We start from the raw sequence: 21,582 nt of genomic DNA on the forward strand, positions 1-21,582 counted from the left end.
ACTATGGTTACAGTGGTGCTCCTGGAGCTGTTTGGGCGAATGAGGAAGAAAGGGCCAGGCCTCAGTTCTTGCCTCTCCTATGAGTGTGTGTGAGTCGATGTGTGTTCTAATTATCATCTGACCCTCTACATGGAGGGCTCCTGGGGGGTCTTATAGGCCGCCCCCCAGGGTTACATTGGTAAAGTTACATGGGCGCGGGGTCCTGGTGTCATGTTTAGGAGCCAGCAGTGGGGCTGTCGGGCCGCCGGGTGCGGGTCCTACCGAGTGCGCTGGACGCGGGTTGCGCCGGGGTCACCGGGCACAGGTCTGGCCGGCCGCTCGGTACTGTAGCTTGTCCGCCCTACGCCTCGGTACTGTTGCCATTTCATCTCGTCACAAGAATCGCTCAAGAGGTGGTTACTGGACTAGTTTGGTTTGGCTTGCGAGGCTGACAAGAGTGTGATGATTATGATGTTATATCACATGTGGCTTGCACGGAATGCTACAAGAGATGGGAAGGCTGCTGAGGATGCTCGTTCTTTGGTCAAGTGTGTCTGGAGACTGCTAGAGGAGTGGGCTAACGCACGTGCACCACCGGTCAACACACAGGAGTGAAGCAAATGGAGTCTTGGCGACCTCCTGTCCAAGGATGGCTCAAGTTGAACATCGATGGGGCGACGGCGAATGGCGATGGGTCTTGTTGAAATATATTGCCCGTCTCTCTTCATCAGTTCGGACTTTTGGAGCAACTGGCTGGAGCATGAATTCAATATGATATCTGAGCCAAAATGTCTTGAGTTCAAGACCCTGTCAATACAGTATTAAATAAAATGATTCTGAGGCCTGCACCGATCTCACGTCTAAGGACTAAAATAATCTAGACGTGAGAGAGGGTGTTGAAATATATTGCCCGCCTCTCTCTGGAGCTAGCTTTAGATATTGGAGAACGCAGGGTCATCAGATCAAAGAGCTACTCACCGCGCTGGATGAGTTTAAGGTGGTGTTGGGCTAAACGCTCTGCTAATATTGCGATGCACAATCTAGCTAGAGTTGGCTGCGTGGATAAAATGTGTAAGACTTGGTTTTCTATTTCCTCGGATTGTATTCGTGACGTTATCGTGGCTGAATTAGTCGTGAACTACTTAATAAAAGGCAGCAACTTTTCCTAAAAAAAATTGATCAAAGTTTTTCTGTACACATTTAATATTTTTCAAATAAAATTTTAACATTTCTTCACATACAAGTTTAGTATTTTTTAAAATACATGATCAACATTTTTCTATACACATTTGAATTTTTTTAGGTACAAATTTAACATTTTTAATACATGCTCAACATTTTTTCTATACACATTTAAAAAAATTCAAATAGAAGTTCAACATTTTTTATATGGTCAACATTTTTTCTATACACATGTATCATTTTTCAAACACAAGTTTAACATTTTGTTGAACACATGGTCAGTTTTTTCAAAAGCTTTATTGACATCTTCTTAAATACATGTCAACTTTTTTCAAACACATTGTATATTTTTCGTATACATGGCCAACATTTTCTCTATACACATTTAAAAAGATTCAAATGTGTGATTAAAATTTTAAAAAGCATTTTTCGTAATATATATGTTTAGAATGTTTGAAAGTGTAAAAAAGAAATAAAAAATGAAAACAAAAATGTGAAGAAGAAAAAGAACATAAAAAAAAGGTTGTGGCCTCCGGCTCACCTGGGCTGGCCCATCTCGAGCTGTCTCGCGTGAAGCCTCAAAAATAAAAAAAACCTGTCTCGCGTGAAGGGAGACATAGGGGCGGCGCCCTTTGCAACATCGCGATCCCCTTTGCTCGATCCCACTTCCCTCAGGCAGCCACCACCCAAACCCTAGAGTAACACTGCAAAAGCCATGGCCGCCGCCGACCCCATCTGGATGATGCTCGACCGCTTCGTCTTCCGCAGGGATCCCGCCGAGTCCTCCATCGAAGACCGCAGCTATTCCTTCTCGGCCAGCCACATCGCCGGGTCCACCCCCTTCACCGTTGCTTTCCGCGTCCTCAGCCCCCCGGAGATCTCCCGCCTCTACCTGAAGTGGCCGCCTCTGCTAGATCCAATGAATGGCTCTTCGTGCGATCTCGTGGCGGCGCACGACAACCTCCTCCTGATCAGCCTCACCTCCAGCCCCGGGACTGTGAACACGTACAAGTCCCCAGTTTATCCGCAGGAACACTTCATCTGCAGAGCCTCCACCTCGCCGTCTCAGCCGTCACTGATGCTCCACAAGATCCCGATGTGTACGGAACCGTTGGTCGTGCGTGGGAACAAGGACAAGGTGATAACTACACAGCGCTCATTTCATCCTCACACTGTCGGTATCTTGTGCCGTGGTGATGAAGAGTTCGCCGTGGCACAGCTGAGCTTAAGTAGACCCAATCTAGTAGCCGGTATGCAAGCTGACCTGTGCGTGCTTCGCTCCAGTGTACACAACTGTGATCACAAGTGGGAGGTTGAGCAGCAGCTACCGATCCAGTGCAAGTTCTCCGAATCATCTGACTTGATCTATTGGAAAACTGACACAGTCATCCCTTTCAAGACTGCTCTGTACTGGGTCGACTTCTGCAGCGGAGGTATGCTATTCTGTGATGTCTTCCAGGAAAGGCCTGCCATCTCTTACCTTCAATTGCCTATTTGTAACCGAAATCCTGGTTATGAAGTACGCCCATTTCATGATATGCACCGTTCTGTGTGCATCACCAAAGGTGGCCAGGAGCTCAACTTCATTGATGTCGTCCGTGAGGATGGTAAGCATGTTGGCCCAATGAGCCCTGATACTGGTTTCACTATCAACCGCTATGCTTTGATGACAAGCAGCTGTGGCACCTTGACTTGGAAAAAATTCGTCGTCAAATCTTCTGAATTGGACTCTCTCGAAACCTCTCCATCTCAAGCTCTGACGTTCCCTCTTGTGAGTATGGACAATCCAAACATGGTGCACTTTCTGCTATCTAAGAAAATGGCGGATGGAATCGACAACGTTTCTGTGGTTACTGTTGATATGAAAGCCAAGGAAATGGTGTCGAGTCATCCTTACATTAAGGGTAATGAAGACCTCCTGGGCAAAGACGCGGATATGGTCAGACGAAAGTCCCATCTTCTCCAGCCATTTATTTCCTCCAGGCTTCCAAAATTCTTCAATCGCTCCAGGTATGTTGTTCTCGCAATTTAATGACTTATGTGGTGTACAGTGTGTAGCCCTGTGGTGGTTCCTCATGTTAACCTAGCTTAACTTGACCCCTGTGGTGGTTCCTGATGTTAACCTGGCGTGGCATAACTTGACCTTTTAAGTTGAAGTGAAATTTGCTATAGCACTTAGCGGCTAACAACACTAGGTTGACAATATACATTTCTTGGCTGTTGCTTTTACAGTTGCTTCCACCTTGCATACCATGTTCCGCATTTGGATAGATTGAACTAGAATCGCTGTTCTGATGGTAGGGAGAAAGTGATCACGGAACTCTTGGATAACCGAATCCACTGAGTACATGTTTGCTTTGGTGTTTAGTAGCAAAATCAACTGTCATATTAATCTGGAAGTTTAGGATGCAATCATGCCAGGCATTTTAGAAGTAAACACATGATGATGCAACATCAAGTTTATGCTAACCTCAAACATTACTTAAAAAAAATGAATGTAAAATTATCAATGTATGACATTAATATGTAGAATTGGATCCTACTCCCTCCATTCACAAATATAAGATCTTCTAACTTTTTTCTGAATCAGATGTATATGGACACGTTTTAGTGTGTTTGTTCATTCATTTTGGTCCGAATGTAGTCCATATTGAAATATCCAAAACATATTATACTCCATCCGTTCCTAAATATAAGTCTTTCTAGAGATTCTAATAGAGACTACATAAGGATGTATATAGATATATTTTTAAGTGTAGATTCACTCATTTTGCTCCGTATGTAGTCCCTTTTGGAATCTCTAGAAAGACTTATATTTAGGAACGGAGGGAGTATTAAATATAGCTTAAGTTTAGTGGCAGACTATAGCTTAGGATTCACCGAATCACTTGCTAACCTTGTCTTGCTAATGGAGTCAACTGAATTTGAAGAAACCAAGTCTCAGATGAAACAACTCAAAAGCTCTGGAGCACAGCATAATTCTTAGCCAAACGAGGTCACAACTATATTCACTTGCATCAGTATCTTCCGTTCATTTATATAGAATGCTGAATTATGGATTGTTAGGATGGCTTTGGGGAAATTGCAATTATTTTGTATTTGTATTCTTTTGCTGCAACAAATTAGTTATATGTCATTTTGATACTACAGGCCTTCCGCATCTTCGGAAAAACACATAACCCAACAGGAATGGAAAGTGACCAAATTTATGGCTTCACTCTTCCTCTCTGAATTTTAGACTTGGGCTTTGTATCAGTTGTTTGCTTTAAATGATAATTATATTTCAGTAATTCGCTTTATTTCAGCAATTATATTTCAGCTATTCCTTTTTTGTTTTAATAGCTTCAAGCGGAAGGTGCAAACAAGACGCCAGGATTAAATCAGGCAGCCAATTATCGTCAATGTCTAGACATCCTGCATCGTAATATTACGATCATGAAAAAAAAACACTAGCTATCTGATGCACTAGTTTATTAATAGTATGATATCTCCAATGAACTTGTAGTAGCATGTGATGTTGTATCTTGGTTAATAACTGCCAAAACTTACTGTGGGTGCGAAATGTGAAGACTTCTGTTATGTGGTTTATCATGGTAAATCTTTTTTCCTGATGATTGTGATGTTACCGGTAATTTTAACAGTGACTATCTGATTTCCTTTAAGCTTCCCGTGAAACTGTATGGGGTAAGACAGTGGGGGTGCTAAATTTCATGTTGTGACATTTTGGCTTCCTTGACCTTCTGGTTTTCCCAAAAATCCTTAACGAACTGGCTTTCTAAAGTCTCTTGTATAATTATTGATATCCAAACAACCACTAAGAGTGATAGGATCATTGGTTCCCATCAGATTGACTGACGAGGCTAACAGGAACAAGCTAACTCCTATTATCACTCCATTGCTAATCTCCGCCGGGAACAATATCAATAACAGGCTAACAGGAACAATATCAATAACTTGAACAGCTCAACAACCTCCGCCGGGACAAGCAGGAAATAGATCGTTTGCTTTGTAAAGCAAGGAAGAACAATTTGGCCTTCCATACCAGAAGTAGCAAGAAGAAAGGCACTACCAGCAAATTAGCAAGGCAGATTCGAATTTTCCGGCAGGAGAGCGGCGTTTCGGTGCCCGGGTGCATCTGCACCCGGTCAAAAAAAATCATAAAAAATTTAGAAAAATTCAAAAATTCCAAAAAATATTTGGATGGTAGACAATTTGATGCGTAAGGTATGCTCCAATTTTCAAAACATTTGGACTTCTGTGCAGCTCTCATTTGTCTTTTTGCTGAGAGCTGCACAGAAGTCCAAATGTTTTGAAAATTGGAGCTTACCTTACGCATCAAATTGTCTACCACCAAAAAAAAAAATTAGAATTTTTTGAATTTTTCTAGTATTTATTTTGATTTTTTTCGTGAGCGCAGGTGCAGATGAGCTCGAAGAACAATTTGGCCTTCCATACCAGAAGTAGCAAGAAGAAAGGCACTACCAACAAATTAGCAAGGCAGATTCGAATTTTCCGGCAGGCCGCAACTAATAAAAATCAAACACACCACTGTTGAAAAGACGAGATATACATAATCTCTGAAGCTCTAAAAACTAAAACGAACTCCCAAAAAGATCAGATCCAAGTCATTAGGAAGCAAATTAAGCACATTACCTACTACCAGCGTAAAAAAAAATCATATTATCAGTAGCAGAGAATGGCACACACAAAGCAATGAAGATTGTTATTACTGTCTGTGTTCCATGCAAGATATAATTAACTTCAGAAATCTAAACTACAAAACACATTATCAACAAGCAGACGATATAGGAAATTTGAAACTGTGATACCATGCATTCCATATAAAATACTTCATCCGCTCGGAATAAGTGACGTGGTTTTAGTTCAAATTTGGGTTCCAAGAAGGTGAGTAACCTACCAGCACAGCTAAACAGAGAGCTGACAGGTTGTGATAAACAATTTGAATTACACAATGCAGTAAGATGAGCATACACAGTGGAGGGCTGGAGGCACAGTTATATCAAAAGAAATGGCGTACCTTAACAGCAGCCTTTTCTCACATGATTTCCATTACATTATTCATGCAAATCTCCCTGACCCAAACAAACAATGAGAACTTGTCACTCGACCATTTACATCCCTGGTCTCAGGAACAGGTAGCTTTACCACTGAGTTATTAATTTCTCATCAGTATTAGTTAAAGGGGGTGGATGGACCAGCCATGTTCATTTTGGCATCTACAGTTCATTTGACAAAACGAACATAGATTTCCTCAGAGGCACCAGGCCACTTATAATCCCCATCTCAGAACATAGCATCAAGGGACACAATCATTGAACACAAGTCAGGCTATAATACACTTTCAATAGCATAGCTTAAGGCACAAATTTTCGCTAGAATACGCATGAATGTGCGTATCATATATTAAAGAAGAATGGGTAAAGAAGCCGAGTCCACCAGAGGTGTTTACAACTCTCACACCTCACCCACCTCTTAAGGCACAATATCTCATATATCCTGCCACAAAGACATCTTGGCACTTGCCAAGCAAAATACACCACTGCAAATCACAATCATAGACATGTCCACTAAAGCCATGATAATGAAGTGTTACATGCAGGACAGTCATATATTGTTTCTGCAGTGTTTATGTTCACTTGGTTGAAGCAGCAGTACGAGTAGGTGGAGCAGCAGGAGAATCCAAGACATGCTTGCTGCAGGAAAAAAAGAAGCAAAGTGCTGATATATTATTACTGAAATAAAGTGAATTAACTAACTACTGAAAACAAATATTCTTACTGCAATACTGAAGTGCAAAAAACCAAATACAAAAAAAATCCTGCTACACCACAGCCCCACTAACACTTTTTCAGTATCACTAGATAACGGAATGACAGATATACAAGTAAATATTATTGTGACCGCGTTTAACTATTAGTCGTGCTGTGCAACAAAGCTTTTGAGTAATTTAGAATTTGTTCATTCAGATTCAATTGACTCCGTAAGCAAGACAACGGTAGCAAGTGAATCAGTGAATTGACTAATTAAAAATCTACTTAAAATATAAATCAACTTATAATCCAGTCTGATTTGTGTTGGAGTTGCCCTAATAAGTAATAACACAATGACTATTGCAACCACTAATTCAAAACTTCCAAAATCACCCTGAACTAACCCATCAACATTGTGTCCCTATAAACCATAAACCATATACAGCCTGTGACGAATCAAAATCCAAAATAAGAATGTTGTGCCTTTTGACAAAAAAATGTGTAAACATGATTACATGAATGCTCCCACAAGGTGCTAGACTCTCCAAGATGTAACTGATGTTAGGCAAGCATAGCAGTCAATTTCCACACTTTTGTGCCTCTTCATTTATCATGGTCTCCAATTAGACGACAGACACATCTACATTCCCTGCCAACGATAGTACATCCACCAGTACTCCATAGAACGAATAAGTAAATTAAAAACCAATAACAAAGTTACAGCCTTTGAGCTCTGGTGTCATGCAGTTGAGATAAAATTATATGCAAAGAGCACTAGAAAACAGAAATGGCAAGCTTAATCCACCCTCACGCCACTCATCGAACCACATGGTGACGACCATTTCATTCCCAGATCAAACTGTGCCTCATGCAACTAGCATTTGGCACACAAAAAGGCCATTTGTATACCCCCTCCAATCCCATAATTCACATGTAAGTGAGCCAATACAGGATCCATTTCTGACATGGACCTAGGAGGAAGCTAATCGTTCTGCAAAACATGTGTGCAGAAAACCATGAGGCATAAAATCGTGCAGTGAAGGCAGCGTGCGGGATTTCTTAATTCTCACCCAAGAGGTTCCCACCATGTCAACTACACGCCCTACTCAACCAAACCCTTCACTGCAGTCAAACAGAGACCAAGAATTAGTTAGTATGTGTTGGACTCAACCATCATCAGCAAAAACAATATGAAATAATGAGTGCATAAAAACTTACCACATCATAAGTATCGCACTACAAACTCATGGACTGAATATAATCTTCACAGCTCAAGCAACACCAAATTACTAAGCTGACAGCTCCATATAACACAAAGGTACAAAACTAGCAGGCGTGGAACATATATTGTGGTCGAAATACCAGTGGGAAATATCATGCAACGTGTCAATATTGGCTCCAGCACCCCCATTTCATCCTCACATTGATCATATTCTCCATTTCTTACCTCTTAGATGGTACTGAGTTGATGCTATCTTCATAGAACAGCAAGTGCTTTCTGTTATCATCAAGAGGGAATTGCAAATAAATACATGTCCCTCACAAATAAAGTGTCTGTAAAGGTCTGGTTTTATGTGTTTTAGAAAGTAAAAGTACAGACCATATATGATAGAGGCTAAGGTGTCCCGATGTTTCGATGAGATGGTGGCTATCGTTTTCTGTGGGAGTCGACCTTGACGATCCGACTACGAACGTGCGAGACGTCGCGCCTTAGCAATCGCTAAACCAACTTCCGAGGGTTATTGACCACGCCGGAGCACGATCAACCTGACCACGAGGGTCTGTTTCCTGCGAGCAAACGAAGAACAAGCAAGAAACTGAGATTGCAATCGGGATATTGCGAATATAAGATGAAAACTTTATTGATCAAGGTGGGGTTCTGTGACGTCTTGGTCTGGTCGTTGGACACAAACGAAGTACGCGAAGTTGCAGCTATGGCGAACTTTTAATCTAAACAAAACCCAAGGAAAAAGCTACTAGATGGATCTACTTATATAGGAGCAAGGGGTGGCGGCCAAGGAGGTGGGAGGACGTCCCAAGGCAGCCTAAAACTAACCCTAGGTCGTACAAGGCTCATGGGCCCAAGTGGAGATGATGCAACACCTTTGGGCTTGTAGTTTGACTCGGATTCTGCTGCAACGTCAGATTGTTTCGTCCGTAACTCAACGCTCCGGACGAATTTGAAGGTGAATCCAATTGGGTTGGAAAGAGCACGAAATCTAGTTTCCAACAAAAAAAGAATCACCCAATTCGGAGTCCGTATGAAAAAGTTGTTGGCGTTTTGAGTCAGGTATGTCTGTGCAGTCCGAATCTGAATCCAGAACGTGAGAGACTTGGACTCTATCTTCTCTTGCCCCAAAAGTGACGTGAGAGGACTTTTTGAACACAACCTAAACTTCTCATTTTCCCTTATCTTCATATGTGGATTGTACAAATGTCCCATACACCTGCAATTAGACAAACACAAAAGTGTGTGAAGTATTTTTGTTCTGGATAACATAAATAGATTATTGAATAGTTTGCATTAGAAATCACCTGAAAAATATGCATGTATGCAATATTTTTGATCGTATCCAAGGTAGTCATGTCCTCATCGCGCCTTAGCAATCGCTAAATCAATCTCCTGAGGTTACTGACGATGCCGGAAGCACGGTCAGCCTGACCACGAAGGTCTATTCCTGCAAGCAATCGAAGAACGAGCAAGAATATGATAAAGCAATCTGAATATTGCAAATATATATGAGGTATTGATAATGGTGGGGATCCGTAAGCGGTCTTGGTTTGGTCGTTGGACAGCGGAAGAGATAATGATGCAGCGGTGGCGTGACTAATGTGAACAGAACTCGAAACTCTAAACAAACTAGACACTAAGACCAGCAACTCGACACGACGATGCAACCAATAATTCAACTATGCAAGCAATGAAAAGAAAATTGCAAAGGCTCAGACTAGCTTGGACCAAGGATGAATAGATCTAACTTTTTTTTGTGGCTTTTTCTTGGACAATAGGTAAGAAAATAAATCTAATCTAGGAAAACTGGAAATTCTCACCGAGCAACCTAAAAACTGATACCACTTGATAGAGGCTAAGGTGTCCCGATGTTTCGATGAGATGGTGGCTATCGTTTTCTGTGGGAGTCGACCTTGACGATCCGACTACGAACGTGCGAGACGTCGCGCCTTAACAATCGCTAAACCAACTTCCGAGGGTTATTGACCACGCCGGAGCACGATCAACCTGACCACGAGGGTCTATTTCCTGCGAGCAAACGAAGAACAAGTAAGAAACTGAGATTGCAATCGGGATATTGCGAATATAAGATAAAAGCTTTATTGATCAAGGTGGGGTTCTGTGACGTCTTGGTCTGGTCGTTGGACACAAATGAAGTACGCGAAGTTGCAGCTATGGCGAACTTTTAATCTAAACAAAACCCAAGGAAAAAGCTACTAGATGGATCTACTTATATAGGAGCAAGGGGTGGCGTCCCAAGGCAGCCTAAAACTAACCCTAGGTCGTACAAGGCTCATGGGCCCAAGTGGAGATGATGCAACACCTTTGGGCTTGTAGTTTGACTCGGATTCTGCTGCAACGTCAGATTGTTTCGCCCGTAACTCAACGCTCCGGACAAATTTGAAGGTGAATCCAATTGGGTTGGAAAGAGCACGAAATCTAGTTTCCAACAAAAAAAGAATCACCCAATTCGGAGTCCGTATGAAAAAGTTGTTGGCGTTTTGAGTCAGGTATGTCTGTGCAGTCCGAATCTGAATCCAGAACGTGAGAGACTTGGACTCTATCTTCTCTTGCCCTAAAAGTGACGTGAGAGGACTTTTTGAACACAACCTAAACTTCTCCTTTTCCCTTATCTTCATATGTGGATTATACAAATGTCCCATACACCTGCAATTAGACAAAACACAAAAGTGTGTGAAGTATTTTTGTTCTGGATAACATAAATAGATTATTGAATAGTTTGCATTAAAAATCACCTGAAAAATATGCATGTATGCAATATTTTTGGTCGTATCCAAGGTAGTCATGTCCTCATCAATATATGATAAAATGGTAGTAACAGTATATAACCAAACAATTGTAATCCACATCCACCCACCTAAATATAATAAACAATGAAACAAGAAGAGAATATGTGAATGCTAGCACCTGACGTCACTACTAACTGGAACAGCATACCATCTAAACATAGTTGAATTGGATATAGAATAGAAAAATTAAATCTTGTTACCACAGATACCAGGTCATATTAGGTGCATTTATAACTCAGGAATGTGATAAAATTCTTAATGTCATTGGTATAATTCTAAAAGCAATGAAGATCGAACGAACGAGCTTGTCTCAAACAAACATTACACAACTTGAAATGCAGAGTAGCTGCCAGCCTGCCACAGGACATCGCATTGCACTATTACATGAATAGAAACAGCTTTCAATTCTATAGCAAGTTCTATGGCAGGAACACTTTTTTTTCAATCTACAAGCTGTGTAGATAATGAAGGACTGGGATCAAGCACCTGTTCTGATGTCTTTGAAGCTTTAGCATGCTACAATCATTGCTTCCCATAAGATTGACTGACGAAACTTACAAGAACAAACCAAGTCCTCTTAGCACTCCATTTCAACCACAATAATATCAATAACTTGGAATGGCTCGATGACCTCCAGACGGGACAAGCAGGAAATAGATCGTTTGTAAAGCAAGGAAGAACAATTTGGCATTTCATACCAGAAGTAGCAAGAAGAAAAGCACTACCAGCAAAGTAGCAAGGCAGGCAGCAACTAATAAAAATCAAACACACTATTGATGAAAAGATGAGAGATACATAATCTCTGAAGCTATACCAGCTAAAACGAACTCCTGAGAAGATCAGATCCAAGTCATTAGGAAGCATATTACCTACTACCAGCGTAAAAAAATCATATTACCGGCAGCAGAGAATGGCACACAGAAAACAATGAAGATTGTTGTCAGTGTCTGTGTTCCATGCAAGGTATAATCGACTTCAGATATCTAAATTAAAAAAGGCGTTATTAACAAGCAGAAGATATGGGAAATCTGAAACCGCAATACCATGTATTCCATATAAAATATAATGTTAAGCAGGTGAGTAACTTACTAGTACAACTAAAAGACAGCTGACACGTTGTAATATACAATTTGACATGTGTAAGCCCTTCCAAGGTTCCACGTCTATTAAATTATTAAACCATTATCAACATTAGCGAAATGCAGATAGAGCATACACAGTAGACGCACAGTTATATCAAAAGAAATGGCATACCTTGACAGCAATCTTGATTCTCACCTGATTTCCATTACATTATTCATGGAAACCTCCCTGACTTAAACAGACAGTGAGGACTTGCCACTTGACCATCCACAGCCCTAGTCTCAGGAACAAATGGCTTCATAACTGAGTTACTTATTTCATTTCAGTACTAATTGAAGGGGATGGATGGATCAGGAATGTTCATTTTAGCATCTAGAGTTCATTTCAGTCCACCAAACGACAAAACTGGAACATAAAACACTAAATTTCCTCAGAGGAAGCACCAGGCAAATTACAATCCCTATCTCAGGACATAACATCAAGTAACAAGATCATTGAACACACATTTCAATAGCATAGCTTAAGGTATAGTATCTCATATATCCTGCCAGTTACCACATACTAAGACGTCTTGGCACTTACTACCAACCAAAATACACCACTGCAAATCACAATCATAGACATGTCCACTAAAGCCATGATAATACTAGTGCAGTAGTACTAATTAACCATTACATCAGATAACTCTTTTTTTCCTACTCCTAGTATTAAATGCAGGACAATCATCTGTTATTTCTTCAGTTTTGATGTTCACTTGTGATGAAGCAGTAGGACCAGAAGCAGCCGCAGCCGTAGGAGAATCCAAGACATGCTTGCTGCAGGGAAAAAAAGGCGAACTGCTGATATATTATTACTTAAATAAAGTGAACTAGTGAATTAATGAAAACAAGTGTTCTTACTGAAATAAAGTGCAAAAAAACAAATACAAAAAAATCCTACTGCTCCACAGCCCCACTAACTCTATTTCAGTATTACTAGATAATGGAATGGTAGATATACAAGTAAACATTATTGTGACCACGTTTAACTATTAGTCGTGCTGTGCAACAAAGCTTTTGAGTAATTTAGAATTTGTTCGTTCAGATTCAATTGACTCCGTAAGCAAGACAAGGATAGCAAGTGAATCAGTGAATTGACTCAATAAAAATCTACTTTAAATATGAATGCAGAACATTGTATACAGGGTGGAAACAACTCACAGCGGCTAAAAATAAGTTGTTTCTTTTGTGTTATTATATCAAATTGCAGATGTTGCTATCTAAAGTAACAACAACTGGTTCTCGTTCTTAGCCTAGTTGTCATTAGTTTTATAACAAAATTCAAATTCAGCCATGTTGGCAACACAGAGAAAGCAACAAATTAAGTGCAAAAATGAAAAGTGTGCCCACAAATAAATATGGAAGATGCAAGTAGTCAAGTACCAGGCGGGATCAATGAACTTCGGAAGTTCGGAGGGAAGAAAGGACTGGAGATAACTGGACGCTCCCAAGACCATCTGGGAGTCTTTTCCATGGATATCGTTCTCTTCAATATATGGAACTACTGAGAGCACTTTGCGTCTAATCATGTCGATGGAAACCACTGAAACCTTCACAAAGTTATGCGACACTGGCTGAGACAACAGAAAGTGTACCACATTAGGCTCATCCATACTTACATGAGGAAATGTCAGAGCTTCGCGTGGCAGAGATTTGTTGAGATCCCACAGTTCAGCAGATGTGAGGAGAAAGACCAGATCCCACTTCATGCCACTACAGCCTGTTTTCCTTAGAACATGGTAAGCAATAGTAAAACCAGTTTTAGGGCTCAGTGGGCGACAAGGTAACCATCCTTGCGATCAACATCAACAAACGCTAGCTCATGGGCGCCAAAGTAGCCTTTCGTCAAGCACACGCTGCACTTTCTGTCAAGTACACGGCGTTGCCTTAGGCGGCGGTTATGTATGGGCAACCTCAGGTACGAAATCTTGGGCCTTTCTTCAAATACCTCGCAGAATAAGACACCTCCTATACCATAGTTAACCCAGCATAAGTATTCGTTGAAGGGGATGACTCTATGGGTACTCCAAGCTTTCAAGTCACAGATTTCATCCGCTTCGTAGAGGATAGGAAGCCCCTCCTCAATCTCCCATGTATGATCGGTATTTGACTTGGATCGGAGCACACACAGATCCGCTTCCATCTTATCAGCCTTCACCAAGGGCCTGCGTAGGACGAGCTGCGCTATGGCAAAATCTTCATCACGGGACAATACGCCAACGGTGTCATCCCCAAACAGTCGTCGCATAGCTATCTCTGTCCCGTCCTCGTCATGCCATATCGTGGTGCAGAAAGGAATTCGCTCTAGTGCAAAGGGCGAGCTGTCAAGCGGGTCATACCGACTTCTGCAGATGAAGAAGTGCTCCACAAAGCCGAGCTTCCCCGGCTCAGGGGTGAACCTGAGTAGAAGAACACCACGGTGCGCTGCCACGGGAATGCACCCGGGGCCTGCCTTAGGGCCGCACTTCCATTTGAGGTACATGCGGGAGGTTACCGGAGGCTTGGCGATGCGGAAGGCGATGGAGAACATGTCGTCCGGTGAGAAGTCGCCTTCAATCGTGAAGGGGGCGGCGTCCTCGTCCAGGAAGGACTCGGCGTCATCCCTGCGGAAGACGAAACGATCGAGCATCATCCAGTTCGGGTCGGCGGCGGCCATGGGAGTGGATCGGCGGGACGGATTCTCCTAGGGTTTTAGTGGTGGATGTGACTGCGGGGAAAGGGGATTTGCGGAGTAGTAAGATCGAGGGAAGGAGTTCTCTTTTTATTTTTGATTGAGGGAAGGTCGAGAGAGGAGTCCAGAGCCTCTGGCAGATTTTTTTGTTTTTTGCGAGAGAAAAAAGGTTTTATTCCAGGGTAATAAGGTTGAGGCAAAATATCCTCTATACATAACGGACCACTATGTAGCCATACAGCAGTATAATTCTCCGTGCGACTATAAAAAGTCAACAGATCTGCGACCCTATTTTGCTTATGCTTAATTTTCATAAGAATAAACTCTCTATTCATCATAAGATGCTTAATTTCAGCTACCAAATGCCCGTAAGCTGATTGAGATAGGGCTTCGTCCGTCAAAGCCGACAATGCTTCCGAAGAATCTGATTGAACGACAATAAGCTCATTACTATGTTGTCCCGCCAACGCCATTCCTTGCATCAATGCATGAAGTTCCGCCTCTAAAGCATCATGTTAATTAAATAAACACCGGTATGCAGCAAAGATCATACTCCTATCATGTCTTCTGAGAATCATACCAGCCGCCGCTGAGCCATCAGACATGGAAAACGCCCCATCAACAGAGGGTGACCCGGTTCACTAATGGTGGAGACCACAGCATAGCAACTGTAACTTTGTTAACACATATATCCGGACCTTCATACAGTACTGGCATCTTCCCCTTAATTATATCCTATGTGTTGTACCTCCGTGATAGATCAAGTCATAGCATGTACTCCCTTCGTTCCATATTAGTCGTCGAAGGAATGGATGTATCCAGACATATTTCAGTGCTAGATACATCAAACATATTTCAATGCTAGATACATCCCTTTGTGCGACAACTAATATAAAACGGAGGGAGTAAGGCCCCGTACGGCAATGTGCCGGGTCCTTAAAATCCGCGGATCTGCGGAGCATCGTTTTGCTCGCTTCAAGACTTTTCACTACAGCTCCGTCCGCTCTTGAAGCGGAGCAGCGGAGGAGCGGATGGATACAGAACGGGGCCTAACTCTCTTAGATAATCAGCTGAAACATCCACAGAAGGGGTCTCTTTACCATGCACAGGGTCACACCTCATGGACCAAATTCTCCAAATAAGCACATGTTGGGGATCGTAGCAGAAATTAAAAAAAATCTACGCATCACCAAGATCAATCTATGGAGTATTCTAGCAACGAGGGGAATAGGAGTGCATCTACATACCCTTATAGATCGCAAGCGGAAGCGTTCAAGAGAACGGAGATGATGGAGTCGTACTCGCCGTGATCCAAATCATCGATGACCAAGTGCCGAACGGACAACACCTCCGCGTTCAACACACGTACGGTCAGGAAGACGTCTCCTCCTTCTTGATCCAGCAAGGGGGAAGGAGAGGTTGATGAAGATCCAGCAGCACGACGGCGTGGTGGTGGATGCAGCAGGGTCTCGGCAGGGCTTCGCCAAGCACCAACGAGCGGGAGAGGTGTTACAGGAGGGAGAGGGAGGTGCCAGAGGCTAGGGTGCGCAGCCCTCCCTCCCCCCTCTTTATATAGGGGCCCTGGGGGACGCCGGCCCCTCTAGATCCCATCTAGAAGGGGGGGCGGCGGCCAAAGGGGGTGGCTTGCTCCCCAAGGCAAGTGGGGCGCCCCCACCCCTAGGGTTCCCAAACCCTAGGCGCAGGGGAGGCCCAAGGGGGGGGCGCACCAGCCCACCAGGGGCTGGTTCCCCTCCCACTTCAGCCCATGGGGCCCTCTGGGATAGGTGGCCCCACCCGGTGGACCCCCGGGACCCTTCCGGTGGTCCCGGTACAATACCGGTAACCCCCGAAACCTTCCCGATGGCCGAAACTGGACTTCCTATATATAAATCTTTACCTCCGGACCATTCCGGAACTCCTCGTGACGTCCGGGATCTCATCTGGGACTCCGAACAACTTTCGGGTTACTGCATACTAATATCTCTACAACCCTAGCGTCACCGAACCTTAAGTGTGTAGATCCTACGGGTTCGGGAGACATGTAGACATGACTGAGACGCCTCTCCGGTCAATAACCAACAGCGGATCTGGATACCCATGTTGGATCCCACATGCTCCTCGATGATCTCATCGGATGAACCACGATGTCGAGGACTTAATCAATCCCGTATTCAATTCCCTTTGTCAATCGGTACGTTACTTGCCCGAGACTCGATCGTCGGTATCCCAATACCTTGTTCAATCTCGTTACCGGCAAGTCACTTTACTCGTACCGTAATGCATGATCCTGTGACCAACCCCTTGGTCACATTGAGCTCATTATGATGATGCATTACCGAGTGGGCCCAAGAGATACCTCTCCGTCATACGGAGTGACAAATCCCAGTCTCGATTCGTGCCAACCCAACAGACACTTTCGGAGATACCCGTAGTGCACCTTTATAGCCACCCAGTTACGTTGTGACGTTTGATACACCCAAAGCACTCCTACGGTATCCGGGAGTTGCACAATCTCATGGTCTAAGGAAATGATACTTGACATTAGAAAAGCTCTAGCAAACGAACTACATGATCTTTGTGCTATGCTTAGGTTTGGGTCTTGTCCATCACATCATTCTCCTAATGATGTGATCCCGTTATCAATGACATCCCCATGTCCATAGCCAGGAAACGATGACTATCTGTTGATCAACGAGCTAGTCAACTAGAGGCTCACTAGGGACACATTGTGGTCTATGTATTCACACATGTATTACGATTTCCGGATAGTACAATTATAGCATGAATAATAGACAATTATCATGAACAAGGAAATATAATAATCATTTTATTATTGCCTCTAGGGCATATTTCCAACAGTCTCCCACTTGCACTAGAGTCAATAGTCAAGTTACATTGTGATGAATCGAACACCCATGGAATTCTGGTGTTGATCATGTTTTGCTCTAGGGAGAGGTTTAGTCAACGGAACTGCTACATTCAAGTCCGTATGTACTTTACAAATTTCTATGTCTCCATTTTGAACACTTTCACGAATGGAGTTGAAGCGACGCTTGATATGCCTGGTCTTCCTGTGAAACCTGGGCTCCTTCGCAAGGGCAATAGCTCCAGTGTTTTCACAGAAGAGAGTCATCGGGTCCGACGCATTGGGTATGACTCCTAGGTCGGTAATGAACTCCTTCACCCAGACTGCTTCTTGTGCTGCCTCCGAGGCTGCCATATACTCTGCTTCACATGTAGATCCCGCCACGACGCTTTGCTTGCAACTGCACCAGCTTACTGCTCCACCATTCAAAATATACACGTATCCGGTTTGTGACTTAGAGTCATCTAGATCTATGTCGAAGCTAGCGTCGACGTAACCCTTTACGACGAGCTCTTCGGCACCTCCATAAACGAGAAACATATCTTTGGTCCTTTTCAGGTACTTTAGGATGTTTTTGACCGCTGTCCAGTGTTCCTTGCCGGGATTACTTTGGTACCTACCTACCAAACTTACGGCAAGGTTTACATCGGGTCTGGTACACAGCATGGCATACATAATAGACCCTATGGCTGAGGCATAGGGGATGACACTCATCTCTTCTATATCTTCTGCCGTGGTCGGGCATTGAGCCGTGCTCAATCGCACACCTTGCAATACAGGCAAGAACCCCTTCTTGGACTGTTCCATATTGAACTTCTTCAATATCTTGTTAAGGTACGTACTTTGTGAAAGACCGATGAGGCGTCTCGATCTATCTCTATAGATCTTGATGCCTAATATATAAGCAGCTTCTCCAAGGTCCTTCATTGAAAAACACTTGTTCAAATAGGCCTTTATACTTTCCAAGAATTATATATCATTTCCCATCAACAGTATGTCATCCACATATAATATGAGAAATTCTACAGAGCTCCCACTCACTTTCTTGTAAACGCAGGCTTCTCCATAAGTCTGCATAAACCCAAACGCTTTGATCATCTCATCAAAGCGAATGTTCCAACTCCGAGATGCTTGCACCAGCCCATAGATTGAGCGCTGGAGCTTGCACACCTTGTTAGCATTCTTAGGATCGACAAAACCTTCCGGCTGCATCATATACAATTCTTCCTTAAGAAAGCCGTTAAGGAATGCCGTTTTGACATCCATTTGCCATATCTCATAATCATAGAATGCGGCAATTGCTAACATGATTCGGACGGACTTCAGCTTCGCTACGGGTGAGAAAGTCTCATCGTAGTCAACCTCGTGAACTTGTCGATAACCCTTAGCGACAAGTCGAGCCTTATAGATGGTCACATTACCATCCGCGTCTGTCTTTTTCTTAAAGATCCATTTATTTTCTATGGCTCGCCGATCATCGGGCAAGTCAGTCAAAGTCCATACTTCATTTTCATACATGGATTCTATCTCGGATTTCATGGCTTCTAGCCATTTGTTGGAATCTGGGCCCGCCATCGCTTCTTCATAATTCGAAGGTTCACCGTTGTCTAACAACATGATTTCCAGGACAGGGTTGCCGTACCACTCTGGTGCGGAACGTGTCCTTGTGGACCTACGAAGTTCAGTAGGAGCTTGATCTGAAGTATCTTGATCATCATCATTAACCTCCTCTCTAATCGGTGCAGGCACCACAGGAACATTTTCTTGAGCTGCGCTACTCTCCGTTTCAAGAGGCAGTACTTCATCAAGCTCTACTTTCCTCCCACTTACTTCTTTCGAGAGAAACTCTTTCTCTAGAAAGGATCCATTCCTGGCAACAAAGATCTTGCCTTCGGATCTGAGGTAGAAGGTATACCCAATGGTTTCCTTAGGGTATCCTATGAAGACGCATTTTTCCAACTTGGGTTCGAGCTTTTCATGTTGAAGTTTCTTGACATAAGCATCGCATCCCCAAACTTTCAGAAACGACAGCTTAGGTTTCTTCCCAAACCATAATTCATACGGTGTCGTCTCAACGGATTTCGCCGGAGCCCTATTTAAAGTGAATGCGGCAGTCTCTAAAGCATAGCCCCAAAATGAGAGCGGTAGATCGGTAAGATACATCATAGATCTCACCATATCCAATAGAGTGCGATTACGACGTTCGGACACACCGTTACGCTGAGGTGTTCCAGGCGGCGTGAGTTGTGAAACGATTCCACATTTCCTTAAGTGTGTGCCAAATTCGTGACTTAAATATTCTCCCCACGATCTGATTGTAAGAACTTTATTTTTCTGTCACGTTGATTCTCAACCTCACTCTGAAATTCCTTGAACTTTTCAAAGGTCTCAGACTTATGTTTCATTAAGTAGACATACCCATATCTACTCAAGTCATCAGTGAGGGTGAGAACATAACGATAGCCACCGCGAGCCTCAACGCTCATTGGACCGCACACATCAGTATGTATAATTTCCAATAAGTTGGTTGCTCGCTCGGAGTCTTGGTCATTTTACCCATGAGGCATGGTTCGCATGTGTCAAATGATTCGTAATCAAGAGACTCTAAAAGTCCATCTGCATGGAGCTTCTTCATGCGTTTGACACCTATGTGACCAAGGCGGTAGTGTCACAAGTATGTGGGACTATCATTATCAACCTTACATCTTTTGGTATTCACACTATGAACATGTGTAACATTACACTCGAGATTCATCAAGAATAAACCATTCACCAGCGGGGCATGACCATAAAACATATCTCTCATATAAATAGAACAACCATTATTCTCGGATTTAAATGAGTAGCCATCTCGAATTAAACGAGATCCTGATACAATGTTCATGCTCAAAGCTGGACTAAATAACAATTATTGAGGTTTAAAACTAATCCCGTAGGTAAATGTAGAGGTAGCGTGCCGACGGCGATCACATCGACCTTGGAACCATTCCCGACGCGCATCGTCACCTCGTCCTTCGCCAGTCTCCGTTTATTCCACAGCTCCTGCTTTGAGTTACAAATATGAGCAACCGCACCTGTATCAAATACCCAGGAGCTACTACGAGTGCTGGTAAGGTACACATCAATAACATGTATATCACATATACCTTTGGTGTTGCCGGCCTTCTTGTCCGCTAAGTATTTGGGGCAGTTCCGCTTGCAGTGACCACTTCCCTTGCAATAAAAGCACTCAGTTTCAGGCTTGGGTCCATTCTTTGACTTCTTCCTGGCAACTGATTTACCGGGCGCGGCAACTTCCTTGCCGTCCTTCTTGAAGTTCTTCTTACTCTTGCCTTTCTTGAACTTAGTGGTTTTATTCACCATCAACACTTGATGTTCCTTTTTGATCTCCACCTCCGCTGATTTCAGCATTGAATATACCTCGGGAATGGTCTTTTCCATCCCCTGCATATTGAAGTTCATCACAAAGCTCTTGTAGCTTGGTGGAAGCGACTGAAGGATTCTGTCAATGACCGCGTCATCCGGGAGATTAACTCCCAGCTGAGTCAAGCGATTGTGCAACCCAGACATCTTGAGTATGTGTTCACTGAGAGAGCTATTTTCCTCCATCTTACAACTAAAGAACTTTTCGGAGACTTCATATCTCTCGACCCGGGCATGAGCTTGGAAAACCATTTTCAGCTCCTCGAACATCTCATATGCTCCGTGTTGCTCAAAACGCTTTTGGAGCCCCGGTTCTAAGCTGTAAAGCATGCCGCACTGAACGAGTGAGTAATCATCAGCACGTGACTGATAGGCGTTCATAACGTCTTGGTTTGCTAGGAATGGTGCTTCACCTAGCGGTGCTTCTAGGACATAATCTTTCTTGGCAGCTATGAGGATGATCCTCAGGTTCCGGACCCAGTCCGTATAGTTGCTGCCATCATCTATCAGCTTGGTTTTCTCTAGGAA

General features: G+C 43.1%; 1 protein-coding gene and 1 long non-coding RNA gene across 3 annotated transcripts; one reads left to right on the top strand and one right to left on the bottom strand.

Annotated features, from left to right (window-relative positions):
- Window positions 1-1,775: 1,775 nt before the first annotated feature.
- On the top strand, window positions 1,776-4,823 carry LOC125514433 (uncharacterized). 2 transcript variants are annotated; one of them, XM_048679761.2, is made up of 2 exons: window positions 1,776-3,171; window positions 4,504-4,823. In XM_048679761.2, exons 1-2 carry the CDS (start codon window positions 1,877-1,879, stop codon window positions 4,538-4,540), a joined length of 1,332 nt encoding a protein of 443 aa, XP_048535718.1. In that variant the 5' UTR covers window positions 1,776-1,876; the 3' UTR covers window positions 4,541-4,823. The 2 variants fall into 2 exon arrangements, with proteins under 2 accessions (XP_048535718.1, XP_087384622.1); XM_087528496.1 differs by lacking the exon at window positions 4,504-4,823 and adding an exon at window positions 4,312-4,451.
- Window positions 4,824-12,547: 7,724 nt separating this feature from the next.
- Window positions 12,548-14,838, bottom strand: LOC147965910 (uncharacterized). Its single transcript, XR_015607577.1, has 2 exons — window positions 13,478-14,838; window positions 12,548-12,871 (listed from the first exon to the last, which is right to left on the bottom strand). It is a non-coding gene; the product is annotated as an uncharacterized LOC147965910 (long non-coding RNA).
- Window positions 14,839-21,582: the final 6,744 nt, after the last annotated feature.

This window comes from Triticum urartu, chromosome 6A, assembly GCF_056163025.1.
Source record: "Triticum urartu cultivar PI428250 chromosome 6A, HENAU_Tu73, whole genome shotgun sequence".
Taxonomy (NCBI): domain Eukaryota; kingdom Viridiplantae; phylum Streptophyta; class Magnoliopsida; order Poales; family Poaceae; genus Triticum; species Triticum urartu.